Consider the following 16780-nt stretch of genomic DNA (forward strand, 5'->3'; position numbering starts at 1 on the left):
AGCTGGAGCCCCTCTTCTCCCACCCTGTTAAATAGACACCTACTCCATAGGAGTCACTGATGTGTTTTGGATGCATTTGTAAAAACCCTCAAGTCATGTTGGTTGTTTAAAAATAAATAAATAAAATAAAATATGGCACATATTAAAGAAAAATGCACAGCAGTAGCAGCCATCCGGCAGACTACACTTTATATGGTCACCCAAATACACACACTGGCAGTTAATGCTCTAACACTTGCAATATATCACAGTATTTTCACTGAAAGCTTAGCAGCGTGTCCAAAAATCTTAGAAAAATTTATAGTTCAGCAAGTTGCTTTCTGAAAAGCGGTTTGAAACCAAGTATGCTTCATGACCTTTAAAAACCACTTTTAATGAAAGCATTAAAATGTTCATATAACTACTGAACAATGAAATACTGTATTTAATCCCAATGGGTTTTTTTAAAATATTGGCATTTCAATTAATGTCTGACACACTAGTTATCCATTAGAAAAAGATCATGTAGAAAGAATTCTCTGTTTAATATAACATTAAATACTTTTGTCAAATTATATCAGAATTATTGAATGTTGCATCCAAAGCGCACTGCAAGACCCCAGAAATGAGTAATCATCGTGTTAGGAAAAATCTAGAAATAAGTATGTGAAAAGTAGTTTTATATTTTTGTTTTTCTGTTCAGTTTAGCAGTGGCCAGGTAATGTTGCAATATTTGCAAACCATCAGCCATTTGCTTTATATACTTGGTTTGAGAAAAGGATAATGACCTGGCTATGTGAATTTGTAACAGATTGGAACTTTAATAGCATGACCTTCAATTACAACTGCTGATTTTTCTTTTTTTTTTTTTTAATGCAGGAATCAGGATTTAATCCAGGAACCTGGAATGTCTTTGAGGTGTGTGCAAATTTACATAACCATTACAAAGTAACTTTTTTACTCTTTCAGTGCAATAAAAAGCCATAAAATCTGTAGATACATTGTGCCCATGTTTTGCAGTAAATGCAGTTTAGATTTTAATTGTTTCAAATTTTCTTTTGAACTAGTGGCAAAGCATTGAATCAATGCTTTCTCTTGTGCTCTGCCTGCTGTGAAGGAGGTTGGTGTTTAACATTTGCTATTTTTGTGTTAAACAGCTGATGGCACAGGGAACAGGCGTAGCCCTGGCCAAGGAATGGATCCCAGGTCCTGATCCCAGGACTCCTCTGCTCCCTGTTGAAGAGACATTGGAACAGCAGTGAAGCACTGCAGGAAGCACTGGAAATCTCCACCTGGAAGAACCTGGCACTTAAGACACTTTGGGAGGAAAGAGAAGTAAGTCCCCACATACAGTGTGGGAGAGGTCACATTTTATGGAAGGAAAGTTTTGAGAACCACATTGCACTTCCAAGGCCTTCAGCGGAAAAAAAAATCAGTTCCATGCCCCAGGTTTGAATTAACAGGGCCCATGCTCTGAGCTCTGTCAGGATGGGACCACTCCAGACATGGTTACAGCTCAGCTCTGTGCAACTGCAGAGAGAGAACCTCCTGGGCTGTGTAAAAGCCACATGATGAACTCTGTGAAGCACAGGTCATCTTCTCATCCCGTGCTGGGGTTCTGATCCATAGCTGGATTCTCATCTCTGACTACCCACATGATAATACTTCACAGGTAACCTCAGCAGGAAGAAGCCAGAGCAGTGACATGACCAAACGAGCAGAGTATTAGTAAGATTGTTAGGAAGAGTAGGTGTGTGATGTATTAGTTCAGACTTCTAAAGGTAACCTTGACTCTGGCAACCTTTGTATCTTTTCCCACCCTTGACGCCCCTCTGGCCCTTCAGGAAGCTGTCCGTGACTTTGATGGAGCTCCCCTCATGGGAAGTGTGTTGCAGAGCTGGGAGAACTCTGGAAAGAGTCCCCTTTCCTGCAGGGTGGGAGTTAAATTTGGCCACATGGCATGGATGCAAGGCATATTATTATTATTATTATTATTATTATTAATTATTATTATTATTATTCTGAGAATGGCCGTTCACAGAACCCAGCTGCTGATTTCTACACAGTGCAGATAAGAAGTAATTGGTCCAAAGTTTAACAGTTTCCAGGGCTGGTCTGTCACACCCTGTCCATGGGGAATACTGCCCTGGATCAGCAGCACTCCTGCGTGGGTCCGCATGTCAGCCTGGCTCCGAATTCTCCTACCGTGTCTTTTCCCATTTGCACCCTTGATTTTCCTGTCCCAACTCCCCACACAATTTCTCTGTCATCCTCTCCTCTCCACCTTGGCCATTCACCCACATTTTTCGCGATCCCAGCTCTCCAAGGACATGGTCATTCCCCCCCATCCTTCCCGATCCCCAGCTCTCCCAGGACACGGCCATTCCCCCATCCTTCCCGATCCCCAGCTCTCCCAGGACACGGCCATTCCCCCATCCTTCCCGATCCCCAGCTCTTCCAGGACACGGCCATTCCCCCCGTCCTCCCCAGCCAGGAGCACCCCAGCCGCCGCCGCCACCTGACGCCGCCCCCCCCCCCCAGCCTCCCGGGCCGACCCGAGGCGGGGCGCGGGGGGCGGACAGGGCCTCCCCGGGGCAGGAGGGAGGGAGGGACGGAGGGAGAGGAGTCGAGCTGAGCCCGCCGCCAGTCCATCGATCTGTGCGGCTCCGTCCCCGCTTTGTTGTGCTCGGGCCCGGGGGCGGGGAAGCGGAGGGAAGCGGAGGGAAGCGGGGAAGGCTCCGCTCCTCCTCCGCGGCCCCGGCCCCGCTCATGGCGACGCTGGGCACATCCGGGCCTCTCCTCCTTCTCCTCCGGCGACCACCGCTGCCCTGAGTGCCCGGCCCGGCTCCATTCGCGCCTCCCCCGAGCCCTTGGCGGAGCAGCGGCGGAGGAGCCCCGGCCTGGGCCATGTCCAACCCGGGGGCACGGCGGAACGGGCCCGTCAAGCTGCGGCTGACAGGTGAGGCTGGGCCGGGGGTGCGGGGCCAGCCCGGGCGGGGGGCGGGAGCGGCTCCTCCGGGTGTAGTTGAGGTTGAACCTGGGGCCGGAGCGGCACCTTAGGCCTCGCAGGGAAGGGGAGGGCGAGGTTTCCCTCCCCTTGGTTCCCCTCGGTCCCAGGCTCTGCATGTCCGGGCTCCGCCGCCCGGCCGGCCCGGGCCCCGCAGCCGCCTGGGCGAACTTTAGCCACCGCACCCCAACTTTGCTGTTTATTTGCCCTTCGTTTTCTCGGTGTAAACTCGAAAGAAGCTGTCCCACTCTTTGTTTTGATCTCTTTGTTTATTGTTGTTTTTTTTTGTTGGGGTTTTAAAGCGATTTGTTCAACTAAGACTGTTGGCACTGGAGAGGCTCCCCAGGGCAGTGGTCACAGCCCCAAGGCTGCCAGAGCTCAGGGAGTCTTTGGACAACACTCTTAGGGACAGGGAGAGATTTCGGGGTGTCCTGTGCAGGGCCAGGAGTTGGACTCGATGATCCTGGTGGGTCCCTTACAACTCAGCATATTCCATGATTCTATGGTTGTTCACAGTTCTTGGGTGATGTGCCTTGTTTTGCCCTCCTCCAGAAGACCACTTGACCTCTGATATTTTAAAATACCATAAAAACGGTTCACCTGCATGCTCGGAAGGAAAACAATCTGGTCTTAAATACTTTAAACGATGCTCTTTTCCTATAAAATCTCAGGTAAATAGGTTTAGAGGAAAAAATATTGGAAGTTCTGCTAGAGCTTTCTTTAAAAAAATACAGGACACTTGGAACTAACTCTTTTCTTCAAAGTATTAAGTCCTCCAGCGCATAAATGATACTGTGTGTCCTGAAGCATCGGTACAGGAAGGTAAGCGATTAGAAAAGAATAGCTTTACACTGTAAATACTCATCTCTACATATAGTGTATCTAACCAGCTTGCAAAAGAAATGTTTTTAAAAATGTTAAATGAGTTGTTATATTTGCTTTAGGTGTATGAGAAATATCTCCAGTTTAATGGCTAATAAAGAGAGGTGTTTTTATACTGATTTATCTAAGTATGTTATTTTTACAGGAAAAGTAAAATGTATCTGCTTATGTTTTACTTTGGAAATACTCTGACTAGATTTGTAATTTAGTTTTCATGGAGATTTGTGAACGTCTCTATATTACACTTGGAAATAAAACTCTTAAAATGAGCATAGCTGGGACTGTTGCATGGAACAGTGCCGCCTTGTTTTTACAGTGTTTTGTAGCTTTCTCATCAGGTTATTGCTGTGTTCATGCAGTGCTTTAAACCTTTCTTTCCCTGAGCAATGAGTGCTCAGACTTGCTTATCTTTGAAACATTAAAAATGGTCTGTAGTCTTATTTAAAAGCACGGAAAATACTGTCTAGGGAGTTGACTTTCTCACCTCTGTGTTTTGTGTTCAAATTTGTTTCATATTTTATTTTTATTGAGGATTAAGCATGTAATGAAACTGTGCCTGTGACAATATTGGTGTGTCGAGGGGAGTGTGATTGTGACCAGAACCAGGCTGTGGTTTTACACACTGTGATCAGCCAGGTACAACCCTAAGGAATGTTTTTGGGTATTTTGTCATCTTGTATTTTAGGGAGGGAATGTACAGAGCATGGGATGAAGGCAAAATTGTCTTTCTTTAGGACTGTTCCAGGGTTAGCAGCTCTTGCAGTCACTGAGTACCAGTTCTGTTATTGGAAGCTTATAGGAAACATTGGCCTGTTTCTCTGCTTAAACAGCTTGAGGTATTTTCTGCTTTAGCTAGTTGTGAGTTGTTTCACATAATGTCATTTGTTCTAAGGAAGCTTTACATGTTTAAGGAAAACATTGAGTTTTATTAATTCAGCTGACATGTTGTCAGTTCTTGCCTAGGAATAGTTTTAAGTGTTCTGTGTGGTTTTGATTACCCTTTTTGATTGGAAAAGCAGTTTAAGGACTCTTGAGTTCTAAAACTGTTTGGAATTAGAAGAATCTGTATATCCAGTGTTTTTAAAAGTTTATTCTCAAACTGACAAATGCTATTTAATCTTAATTTTCTTTGGCTCTATGAAACTAGCAGTCTTCTGTTTTGGCTTGAATGTTTATAGGATTAATTGTGCAATCATTGTTCAGTGCTTATCTTTTCTGTTCATTATCTCTAAATTAGATGGTATAGACTAAAAAATGGATTTCAAGAACTGGATTCAATTAGCAGTTTTTCAGGACATAAACATTAAAGGTTTAGATGGAAAACATTGTTTTGACTGACTGGATAAATGACAGGGTAATGTTTGATGTGAGTCCAAGAACTGATCTGGAGCTAGTGCCCAACTACTCAGTCCATCTTGAGGAGCCAAATAAAATATTTAACCTAGGCCTCATTTTGCAAAAAAGGTTGACTCCTTGTTGGGACCTTAAGAAAGTTCTGAGAAATGTTTGGCATACCTTTACAGTAAGTGTTTAACAGTTTATTTAGGTCTGGGTTCCATAACAGAGACAAACCACAGCGGTGGCATACTTCTAGTAAGTTTTATTTAGTTTACAGTGCATCTGTATAATACATTTCTTATAAAAGGTTATTCTTTTGCTCCAAGGTATAGCTGTTTGTTGCAAGTATCACTTGACTCTTTCGTGATACATATGTTGATACAGTTCACATAATCTTGGGCTGGAAAATCTCTGGATAATTGTTAAAATCTGAGTATTATGGCTCCTGATGATACTTCTAGCAGGAGGTGTAAATCCTTGTTTCTCATTAAGATATAGGCAGTGTAATTTAAATCAGCTAAAGTCTAGAATTGCACTAGTCTTCTGCAAAATTTATCTTAACAGCTTGTAATAACAATGTCCAAGGATGTGTAAGGAAAATTTCTTCAACTCTCACATATTTACCACCATTTGATCTAGTCCTATCCTGAGTACATCTGAGTTCTACAAAAGCTGCAAGTGCAGTCATCCCCTTCCATTCCTAGTGTGATTTTTCTCAGTGTTGTGTTGAATTTGTGGATTTGTAAATACACTACACTGTCAGACAGAATGTGCTATGAGTTCTTCCAGCCCTGTGTTGAATTGTGTTTCTTTCCTTCTTCAGAAAACTGAGGAACGACCATTTTATGTCCTAATATGTGCATTGTCCAGTGTTACAATAGCTACATTGGATTGCTTGCACTTAGGAGATCAATGATAGCTCTCTGAAGCCCATAAAGCTGTTTTTATCAAGGAGATACTTTCTAAAATCAATTTGAAGTCTGCAAAACTCTGTGAGCGTTAGAATATATTGAGTTCAGTGCAGAAGTTTCTTTAGTTCATGTGTTGCAGGTAATGTTTGCCCCAGAATTGTTAACAAGTAAAGATACTTCCATAGCCACAAAGCACAGCTACACTGGGCTGGAAAAAGTGATAATAAATATCCCATGGATAAAACTGGAATGAGCTGGAAGAGTTTTGCTGGTGCAGAATCAGATGTAGGCCTGAAGAATTGTTGGATTTGTTTTTCCTCCTTCTTACTGCTTCCAGCTTTCCTGCAGGGTTTGCTGATTAGGGATATAAAAGCACTGTGTGTTGTGTTGTGGAAAATGGATCAGTATCTCATGTGCTGTCCCCTCTCTCTGTTCTTTCTTGCTGCTTTACTGTCTATCCAGACCTCACAGTACAAATGTGGGACTGCACTGTAAATTTGCAGTATTGAAGAAAGAAAGTGCTACTGTTTTATCAGACCATAGAAACTCTGGTTGTGATGCTAATAATATTTCTTGAGAAACATACTTAATATTTAGAAAAAGCCAGAATATTCCTGAGCTTTGTAAAATAATGTGGAATCTTCAAACTTGTTTTTTGTAGTGGATAAATCTAAGTGTTAAATTAATATAGTTGAAGACAGTGGTTTACCTGAATCCTAAATTTTCCATCAGTGGTGGTGGAAGCAGGGCTGAAGTTTATGGATATCAGAGCCTCACTGTGGGAGTATCTGATTGATCAATTGATACAGTAGTTCCCCATATTTTTATGTAGCAAGGCAGTGGTTTTATAGTTGACTGAAACTGTAGTGCCATTTTAGGTCAGTCTAAAATCTGAGTGCTGTTTCTTTTTTCTCTTTGTAGTCCCTGGCTTCACTTTCTGGGCCCTCCCTTGTGTTGACGCCAGCAACTGTGTAGCTATGGGATGAGCTGAAAGCTAATCCTACCAGGAGAAAAATGGTTTTTTGTATTGAAGAAGAGGGATGCAGAGAAGAAGCTGAAAAGAGGGCAGGGGCAGGACTGCCTCTCTTACCAGCAGCCTGTACTTAGATAGGCTTTGGTCAACAATAAAATAATAGGGTTCCTTCATATAAGGTATATTTGACTTAAGTACCAGTTTTTGTAAGCCATGTGTCATTAAGAAATCCGAATCAATAAATTACATAGTATGTGGATTAAACTGGTGTAGTCATAACAAAGTCAATAGATGTGTCTAATCAGATACACAGGGACTGATGGCTGCTTAGCCCTCAATATTTTCATCAAAGTATGAAGTGTAAATACATGCTTTCTTCTATACACGGTATATAGTTATAGATATTTATATACATATAAATCACCTGTGGATCATAGAGATGCCAAAGAATTGTAATAAACAACTGGGCAGCTGTATGGAACAGTTTCAGCTGTTTGTTTCTGTGAGTTCAGCTTGTATGACCAAGTTTTATTCATCTGGGTATAAAATTAGGTATCTGTGTTCAAGGGTACATAATGAGGTATCATGGCAAGCAGAACAAAGATCAGAAAGGATTTGGGGGAGGAAATTGTAGTAGGAAAACCATTATACGGGGGCTTCAATTAAAAGATTGAAATTCAGTTCAAAAAAACCTCACTATTCACCTTAGGCTGTACAATCAGGAGAGCAACACATAGAAGCTAGTAGAGGATTTACATGTGTAGGTAACATATGGGGCGTATGTGGGAGACATGGGAAATCTGCAGGCTGTCCTAGTGGTAATGTTTAAAAAAATTAAAGCTATTGCAGGAGAAAAAAAAAAAAGAAATCCTGGGGGTGGAAAAATAGTGAGTAATGTTTAGAATTGTACTTTTCAGTTAAGTTTAAAGAGTTTACACTGTAATGTCTACTGTAACTGTCCTGTAACATCTGTCTGCGTAGCTGAACAAAGCTGAGAAACTCATCTAGTGGTGACAAATTAATTTTATTCTGTTTTCATTGTTAATCACACTGAAAAATCTGATCAGGCCTCAGATGAAAACATTTTGTCTTTGTGTCCATAAGGTGAATGGGTAGATCCCTGAAAGAAGACAGCTTTTAATGTTTCGTTCTGGTTTATCTCATGGCCTTTGAAGTGTTTCCTTGCTTTGCCATCTTACTTAGAATGACATCACACCACTGGGCCAGACCTTTCTTGCAGTGTTTAAAAGGGTGGATGATTTCTTTGGGTGTCTTCCCTGCTCTCCTCACAACAATGACGTGAGCTGGCTTCTTACTTGGCTCAGTGGCACGAGTACATTAGTGCACAGGCTATTATGTGCTTGCTTTGATATATAAAATGTAAATGCTCATCACATGTGCAGGGCTGAGATCATTCCAGTGACTCCTGAGAGGTGGGAAAGATTTACCTTAGTGATGTCAGACAGTGTGTGTAAAAGGAGCTGCTGTGTGTGTCTGCTGTTAGCAAAGCACATTCCTGTTTGGGGAAGAGGATCAGAATCTTGAGGGGCATTTGTCAATAATATATTCAAGGAAGCAAATTGTTGACTTTTTCTTGCTACTTAATCTTTAAATGCTTCCAATGAAAGCATAGATAAGATTGCTCGTAACTTTAAAGAAATCTTCATCTGTTGATAACAAAGCTCAGGACAAAACTGGCTAAGCATTATCATCTGAGTTTAAGAGGGAGACTGATACAGGATGGAGAATAGTCATGCTCAAGATCATAAAAAGGATAAACCAAGTAAAGCTGGGATTTAGATTCACTATCTTTTGACTTTTTGCCCATGAACATTGTTTCTTTTGAGTTTAAATCCACAGAAAAGATGGTTCTGTTTTGGGCCTTCTGAGACTATGCAATTGGGGTGATTTTGGTTCTCTCTTGTATGCTATATTTGTGTTGCACCATTCAGCTGTATTTTAGCATCCTGCAGACTCTTGGGAATTGCTTTTTTTCCACTTCAAAATACTTTTTTTTTGCTATTCCTTAGGCAGATCAGACCAGGAGGGCTGATATCCCCAGAAGTGAGTAACACATATTGCTTTTGATGAGTGTTACTCACATTTTCAAAATTCTGAAAGTGAAAGAAAAAGTAGCAGTATGTGAGTTTCTGTGGCTGTATCCTGTTGGTAATTTTGTGGAATGACTCTTGGGCAGTGCGTATTTAACCCAACTTACAAGGCTTGTTTTCTTGGAGAAAGGGAGAGTCACTCCATGGCTGTGGAATTGTCAGTGGAACAGGTTCAGTGCTTCCTTTCTGTGACCAATTCATTTGAGTTGTTTCAAACATGCAGAGAATGTACAGGCTACCTAATTTACAGGTCACAGTAAAACTGTGTACCCAGGTTGTGCCATTCATGCTTAAATCAGCGTGTGTGATGCCATCTTGCCAAAAACATCGGAGTGACAATGCCATAGTAAAGCATTCCAACCTGCAGCACTGATTTTTGGGATGGACGTGTCCCTCTGCTCCATCCTGTGCTGTCAGATGGGGTGGGCTGAGGAATATATCCAAGTTTAAATCCAATTCTTCTTCTCATCTCATCTTTTATGGTGGGTTGTTGTGTAAATGAGTGGTTAGTTCAGGCAGGTTCACAGAGCAGCAGGCTCTTGGTGGCATTTTCATTCTGCCTTGACCCAGATCTTAAGATTACTAATGGAGTAGTAACTAATTATATCTGTCATGATGCTTCTTTTAACATGCTTAACCATTTGATTTGGAGTTTATATATAGATGCATATATAAATTCAATTATAGATGCAGTTGTGCTTGTATTTAATTGGAGGTGGAATCTCTGTTGGTAATACTTAGAGGCATTTTCTGAACTTGGGTCAACTTGAAGATTTCTTCCTAAGACAGATAAAGACCAGGCTGTACACTTCTAAAATTACGTATGGTAAAGCTCCAGCTTTGTGCATATTGTAGAACATGAGGAAAGTAGATGGAGTGTACTTAGTAATTTGCTGTTTCATTTTAGTAAAAGGCAATCCAGTAAATGCAGGTATTTTTTGTACAAAAAATGTAAAACATACTAAAATTTGATTACTGGCGAGGGAGGAAAGATGTATCTGGGTTAGAGTATTTATAGACATGGCTGGTTAAAAAAAAAAAATCCTTAAGCATGCAAAGGAACTAAACATGTCTGAGTAAAATTCATAGAATTACATTCATGCTTAACTGCCTGGGATTAGAAATTCATGGTATTAATTGTACCAAGCATTCAGGTATCCTTATGACAAATAGTTCTTCAATTTGACTCCTCACAGAAAATATTCACCTTTTTTTGAAATTATTTATTTATAATATGTATAAATGTTTCTTTTCAGAGAAGTTCTTCCCATTATTTTCCCTGGTGGATTTATTAAAATAGTTTATAGCCCTGTATAGAAGACCATATGCAGGAATAGATGAGTAACAGCTTTGTGCTTAGGTATAGTAATATTAAGCTGTCCTCTTTATTGTTTAGCAGCAAAATAAGTACTTCTGTCTTAGTTTATAAAGGATGGCATCAAGTCTGATATAAGAAACTTTGTAGGATGGAGCTGGCGTAGGTGGTGTCATTCAGAGGCAAAAGGGGTCATTTGTAGAGGTGAAACAGGACAGAATGAGGCATAATTGTTCAACAGCTGGCACAGGGACATGAAGGGACTGTGAGTTTCTCAGGTTTTGTGTCACTTTATTGTGGAAGTAGAAAGCAAATATGGGTTCCTGTGCTTGGGCTAAAATGTAAAGAAATGTACGTGTCATGTTGCTGAATACAGCACTGAGCCAGGCTGTAATGATTCAAAGATTGCACTGTCAGTGTGGAAATCTGAAGATACTGATTCTCTTCATTGTGATAATACAGATACATATATTTTAAAGGACACAAAATACCCGTTGCTGAATACTTCATTTAAATAGATGTGAAGGACCTCATCCTCACATCTTCTGGAGTGCACTTGCTCAGCAGTACCAAGTATGAAATTAAAAATTGGCTTCTTTAAGCCTGAGTGCACAGTGTAGGACACATAAATTGACCAGACTTTAAAGAAGGGCATAATGCGTGATAAAGCAGAAATTTTCTAGGGCTTTGATTTAGAGGATTGTAGTAGAAAGTTCAAAAATGTTTTAAACTGTTCTTGGAGAAGGTTCTTGAAGCTTGTGAACAGCCCTAAAAAGTTTTTGTGCCATCTTTCATAATTTCAAGTGGGTTTTGTATGTGGCATTTCTAAATGTCTAACTAGCAATTCCACATGCTTGGTGAAGCACAGGGTGTTGGTGAACAGAATCTTCAAATGTGTATGTATATGTATCACACACAGTTATAATAAACTCTTTGTCAAGGATGGATGTTGGAATGGGGAAAAACTGCTGTTGTCCTCTGTTCAAGCTTATTAATGCTGCTGCACCGGGGAAGTGCCCCTGGTTTCTTACAGAAGCAAATGCTGTCTGTAAATTCCAGGTGCCATGCAATAATTCCAGTTTGCAGTAAATAGTTGGGTATCAGCTTTTTGTGTATAAGTTAAAGGGATTAAATCTTTGTGACTGTACTAATGTGAGGGGGGCAAGGTTTATCTTGAAGTTGTGCTGTTGTGTAACAGTGTGGCCCTTTTGTGAACATCCTTCATATTTGGGATTTCTTCTTAAGAACTGGGTCGAAAGATGATTTAAAATGTTGGCTTCTGCTTTCTTCTGGAGCAGGAAAAGAGAAGGCCTTTAAGGAAAAAATGACTTTGAGTAATTTTCAGTAGTATGTGCGTCGTGCCTGGCTCCTCATAAAATATTTGTGTAGTCTTCTCTCCCTTCCTCAAGCAGTTCCCACAGTTCACAGTGTTCTCTCAGTAGCTGTTATGAGGGGAGGTGGGGGGTAAAAGGAAGGTTAAAAGTTCTGTAGTCCCATCTATAAGGATAGACAGAAAAGTTCTTGGTTCCCCTCCCACACAGCAAGTGGTTATTCTGCCTGGGGGAAGATCCAATATATTTATATTTGTCTGTGTCTCACTCGCTTCTGTGACCAGGGGATCATGAAGAAATTTCTGTTCATTTGTGAGATGTGAATGTGGCATTGTGAATACATGCCTCGGATTTCCTCATTACAATATTTATCATTTTTCCTGAAAGTTCCTTTCCTCTGGTGAATTGTTCATCCTGTAGAGTCAGTCAGCTATTTCCTGTGTATCAGCATAATGTAACTTCATCTACACTGGGCAGGACTTTGGACCCATTCAAAAGCTTTATATTTTTCATAAGTTTATTGAAATTTAGTAACCTCACTCTCTGCATTTCAACAGTTCTTTGCAGTGTGGTCCATGCCTGGAGATGCACTTGTTTTGCTCCTACCCCCATGTCACTGCAATGGAGTGGCAGTAAATGCACAGGAAAATTGTCCCTGGTCACCCTGACCCCTTGGATTGTTCCTTTGTCCCTTCAGCACTGTGGGGAGTGGGAGCGCTGGGGCCTGCACTTGCTTCTACTTTGTGTCATTTGAACATGGAATTGCTTTGTCTGTCTGAACATCTTGGCCTTTTACTTGCCATGAGCGGAATTTATAAGTATGGCTGAACTTGGAATACCGAGCTGGAGCTAATAATGCCAACTCCAGTTAGCACTTCCCATTATAAGACACTGCTCAGTGCTGTTAACAGCCGGCTAACACGGACATTTTTCATGCTGAGGAGCTGAATCAGATCAAATTTATTTTGGGAAGATTCTGCTAAACTTCAACCGCTTTTGAAAAGGATTAAAAATACATTGCACATCATCTAGAAATCCTTTGTTCTTGTGAATCCTTTATTCTGCGGCAGAGGCGCTGTCAAGGAGGGACATGGTAATAGGCAGGTGTGGCTGTATCAGCCAGGTAAGGGCTGGTGCAGGTTTAGTGAGAGGGTGGCCAGGAGCTGAGCTCTGCCTCTTAATGCTGAACTCGGCTTGCTCCTGGTGTGAAGAAGGCACTAACTGGAATGCAAAGGGTGCAAAAGCTGGATGAGGGTGGAGGAGAAGGGAGTGACCTGGAACAAGGAGCTGTCCAGGGCAATTGGTGGATGGTGGGGATTGATTTTGGCAGGATGAGGTACTGGGGATGTATTGGTGCCTGGGCTCTGGTGCTGCAGCACTGAACGTGACACAGGGTCACAGAGGCAGCCCAGAGCTCCTGTTCCAGACCTTTCAACACTTGGCTTTGTAACCAGGGAATGCTGTTGCTGCACATGCGATGTTCTTTTGGTGATCTGAGTGTTTTATTGGGAAGAAGGGGTCATCTACAGCAGAGGGGCTTTATAAGAACTCATGATGTGTAACATGCAAAGAATGTAAGTGGTTATAGTTGGAAAGAGGCCAGAAGTTTAAAAACAAACAGGAAAAAACACCCACCCCAAAATTTCTCCCATCTGTTCCTTTGCTCCACAGGTTCATTACTTTGATCCTATATAGAAAAAATAGGGAATTAAGGGCTGGCTTCTAAGTGGCCATGATTCAGAACATAATTCTAAAAAGGCTTGCAGATAAGATCAGGGTTACTCCTTATGCATAGAACAAAATGAATTCTTCAGCTTTTAGGAAACCTGAGAATTTTTTTGAAAAGACCCTTGATTCTAAGAAGATCTTGGTCACTTCATTAATGCTAATATTATCTTGCTTTAAAAGGGTCAGAAAACTTGCTGATAATTATAATTGAATTATGTAGTTTTTAAGTTTCCTTGGCTAATTTACATGCTATATATTCACAAAGGTTTTGGAGTTCAGAGAAGTGTTATCTGCTGTTGATGAGTTCATTGCATGAAAGATTTAAGCTTTTTTAGTTAGAGTCAACGTTAATATGTTAAATATCAAGTGGACAGAGAAAGCTATGAGCTGTGGCAGCTATCATTTTTGCACTGTGATGGATCTTGCATTCTTTGTGAATATTTCTCTACAGAAGAGGGGGGTCCTCTGATTTTATAGCTTGTCCCCACTGGATTTGCACCAGAGCATCCTCCTGTGTCAGGGGGTTGATATAATACGCTATGCTCTGTTTACATTGAGTTGCCAGTGTTGTGAAACACTTTGATCTCCATTCTCTGTGTGTACGAAACACACACAAAGGAGCCTGCAAAAGAGTTTGACCAGTGAAAAAACAAACCAGAAATTACCTGTGCTGGGCAGGTGTATCTCCAGCAAGAGACAGGCAGATATGTAATTTGAAGTTTCTTGTAGAGGTCTGTGTAGACAGAGTGAGTTACGGGTGCATTTGGATGGATGGTTATTTTTTTTTTTAGTAAATGAAAAATGAATGAACTGATAAAATTTGAAACTGCAAGGTTTCATTTTAAGTAAATTTAATATTGTCTAACTATGAAGAAAAAGGAGGTTTTCAGACTGCTTTCATATTTTACAGAGTTATTTGTTGATGGATAACAGTGCTTCTCTTTTCACCCAATGTTTGGCACAAGGCTGAAACAAAGTCTGCTCCTATGGGACTTCTTTTCCAAAAAGCTGCTCATTTTCACACCTTTTTGAGCTTTGGGCAATTATAAAGTTACTAAACACATGATTTTGTTCAGCTGATCCCTTTTATCCTGATTTAAGGTCAGTGATAGCCTTGTCTGCTTCCCAGAAGGATGTTCAGGATCTGTTTGATTTTAGATATACACCACATGCATCACTTTCTGCTGAAGTAAGTATCTATTTATCAGCTTAACAGAAGAATAGCTAAGAGTTTGAGAGCTGAGTTGTGTCATTGTTGTTCTAAGACTATTAAATCCCTAAAAAATAAAGTACAATTTCCATTAGATACGGTGTTAACTACATTTCATACAATTACCTGTTTCTAGCAAGGTGTTTTGTTATTTGCACACATATGCACATTTAGTTTGTTTTTATTCTAAGGGCATGCTTTCTTCATTGTGTTTGGCTAGGGGTTTTTTTAACATTTTAACTGAAGTATTTACAATATAGTTATTTTTGTTATAGTGAACCATTTTATTGTTTCAGAAGTGAATGAATCATATATTCTGGGTTATTTTTTCCTGGCAAATATTTTTCTCTAATGGTTCCTCAGGGCTAGATTAAGTTGTACAGATGAATAATACTTGAAATCTGATTCATCATTTCAGATGTTACAATGAAAAACCTTGTGAAACTATATATATATATATATATATATAGGTCTTTTTACTTGCAAGAACATCAACTTTACATGGGACTGGACTGGCTGTGTAGCTGTTGCAAGGCAATGAAGTAATACGGCTTTTTGAGTCTGTTTGCTCTGACTTCACCTCCATTTCCTAAAATCCCAAGATTTTGTTCTCTTTCCTAGGTTACTCTCCTCTGTCCCACCTGGAAGAACAGGTGCTGGCTCTGCAGCTGAGCTTCCAGACCCATGTTCCCTTTGCAAGGGCAGGGTGTTTGCAGTGGAGTGTTGGATGGATATTGTCACGTGGGAAAGGGTCAGAGGGGATCCTCTGCTGCTCTACAGGGCAAATACAATGAAATTGAATTTTGGCAACAAATATGGCAGAAGGTGCTGTGGAACCTGCTCATAGTAAATGGTCTTTGCATGTTGAATCACAATTTCTGTCTGGCTTTTCAAGTCAGTCCCAGGTGGAAGAGTCCAGGTGCATTTCCTTGACTGCTCAGCATGAGTTCAGCAGCCAGATCTGAATGATAGAGATTAGTAAGTGGCTCCACAGCTCCCTGAGAATGGAAGAGAGGAATGTCAATACTTCATATTTTTTGTTAGCTGAGTGTGCTTTCTCATATTTTTGTTGATGATACTGAGTTTTAAAATATTTAGAAGGGTAAGAGTATCAAAAGAGCCTCTAATATGTGGGCATGCGTTTCTGTGAACTGTGTGTGAAACCTGAAAAGAGCGAGTCTACTTTTTTTTTTACATCTGTATAACTAATTTGTGTAATCTGGAATGTAAAGGCTTACATTCTGGTAGATTTTGTTTAGGTGTAAAAGTATCATACACAAATTGTTTTTTCATATGTTTTCCAGATTCATTGTAGGGAGGTTTAAAAAAAACCCAAAAAACCCCAACAAAAACACTAAACCACAAAAAACCCCCAAAACAACAAAACCCACCCAGCCCTCCCTGTATTTTCTCTGTTGCCCCTTACCCTAAGCTTCTGTCCACACAAATACTTATAAACAGCAAGTAATGCACTTTCTTTTGCATGCACAAAGCCCTGGGGAAAATGAGGAAATATTTTAGTATGTGTGAGGTGTCTAATACTTTGCTTTGCTCTGATTTATCTTTCAAAGAGCTGTGGAGGCCTGTCTAAAAAGCTAAAATACACTCCCTGTGAGTTTATATTACCTTTGTTTAAAACAGTCAAACCTCTACTGCTGGAACTCAGGAATTCATGGACAGAATGACTAGAACAGTAAATACGACTTTAAAAATGTGTGGTTATTGGATATACTGGTATTGGCCCAGCTGCTGAAGATAAATTGATTTTGCTGTTGCTTTAAATCTGTGACGTGTTGGTATTTTGGCAGAGTAAGAAAAACAAGGATATTAGAAAGTAATTTACTGCCCTGGGATTAGTAAGGAGTGTTATGTTTCTGTGACTGGGGCAGGATGGGCTGGTGGAGATGTGTCTGATAAACAGGACGAGGTCTAGTCTGACAGCTGGCAACAATAGCTTTTGCTCAAAGTCAGGTGTACTAAATTAGCAAATCTATT

The 16780-nt window shown here is 40.6% G+C and overlaps 1 protein-coding gene across 1 annotated transcript in view; it reads left to right on the forward strand.

Moving 5' to 3' along the window:
• The first annotated feature begins 2551 nt into the window (after nt 1-2551).
• SMURF2 (SMAD specific E3 ubiquitin protein ligase 2) overlaps nt 2552-16780 on the forward strand; it is a 58985-nt gene continuing 44756 nt past the window's right edge. Inside the window, exon 1 of the mRNA XM_032128864.1 lies at nt 2552-2938. Within this exon, the coding sequence (XP_031984755.1) occupies nt 2887-2938 (52 nt within the window). The 5' untranslated portion in view covers nt 2552-2886. The remainder of the gene's footprint in view (nt 2939-16780) is intronic.

This window comes from Corvus moneduloides, chromosome 19, assembly GCF_009650955.1.
Source record: "Corvus moneduloides isolate bCorMon1 chromosome 19, bCorMon1.pri, whole genome shotgun sequence".
In the NCBI taxonomy this organism is placed as follows: Eukaryota; Metazoa; Chordata; class Aves; order Passeriformes; family Corvidae; genus Corvus; species Corvus moneduloides.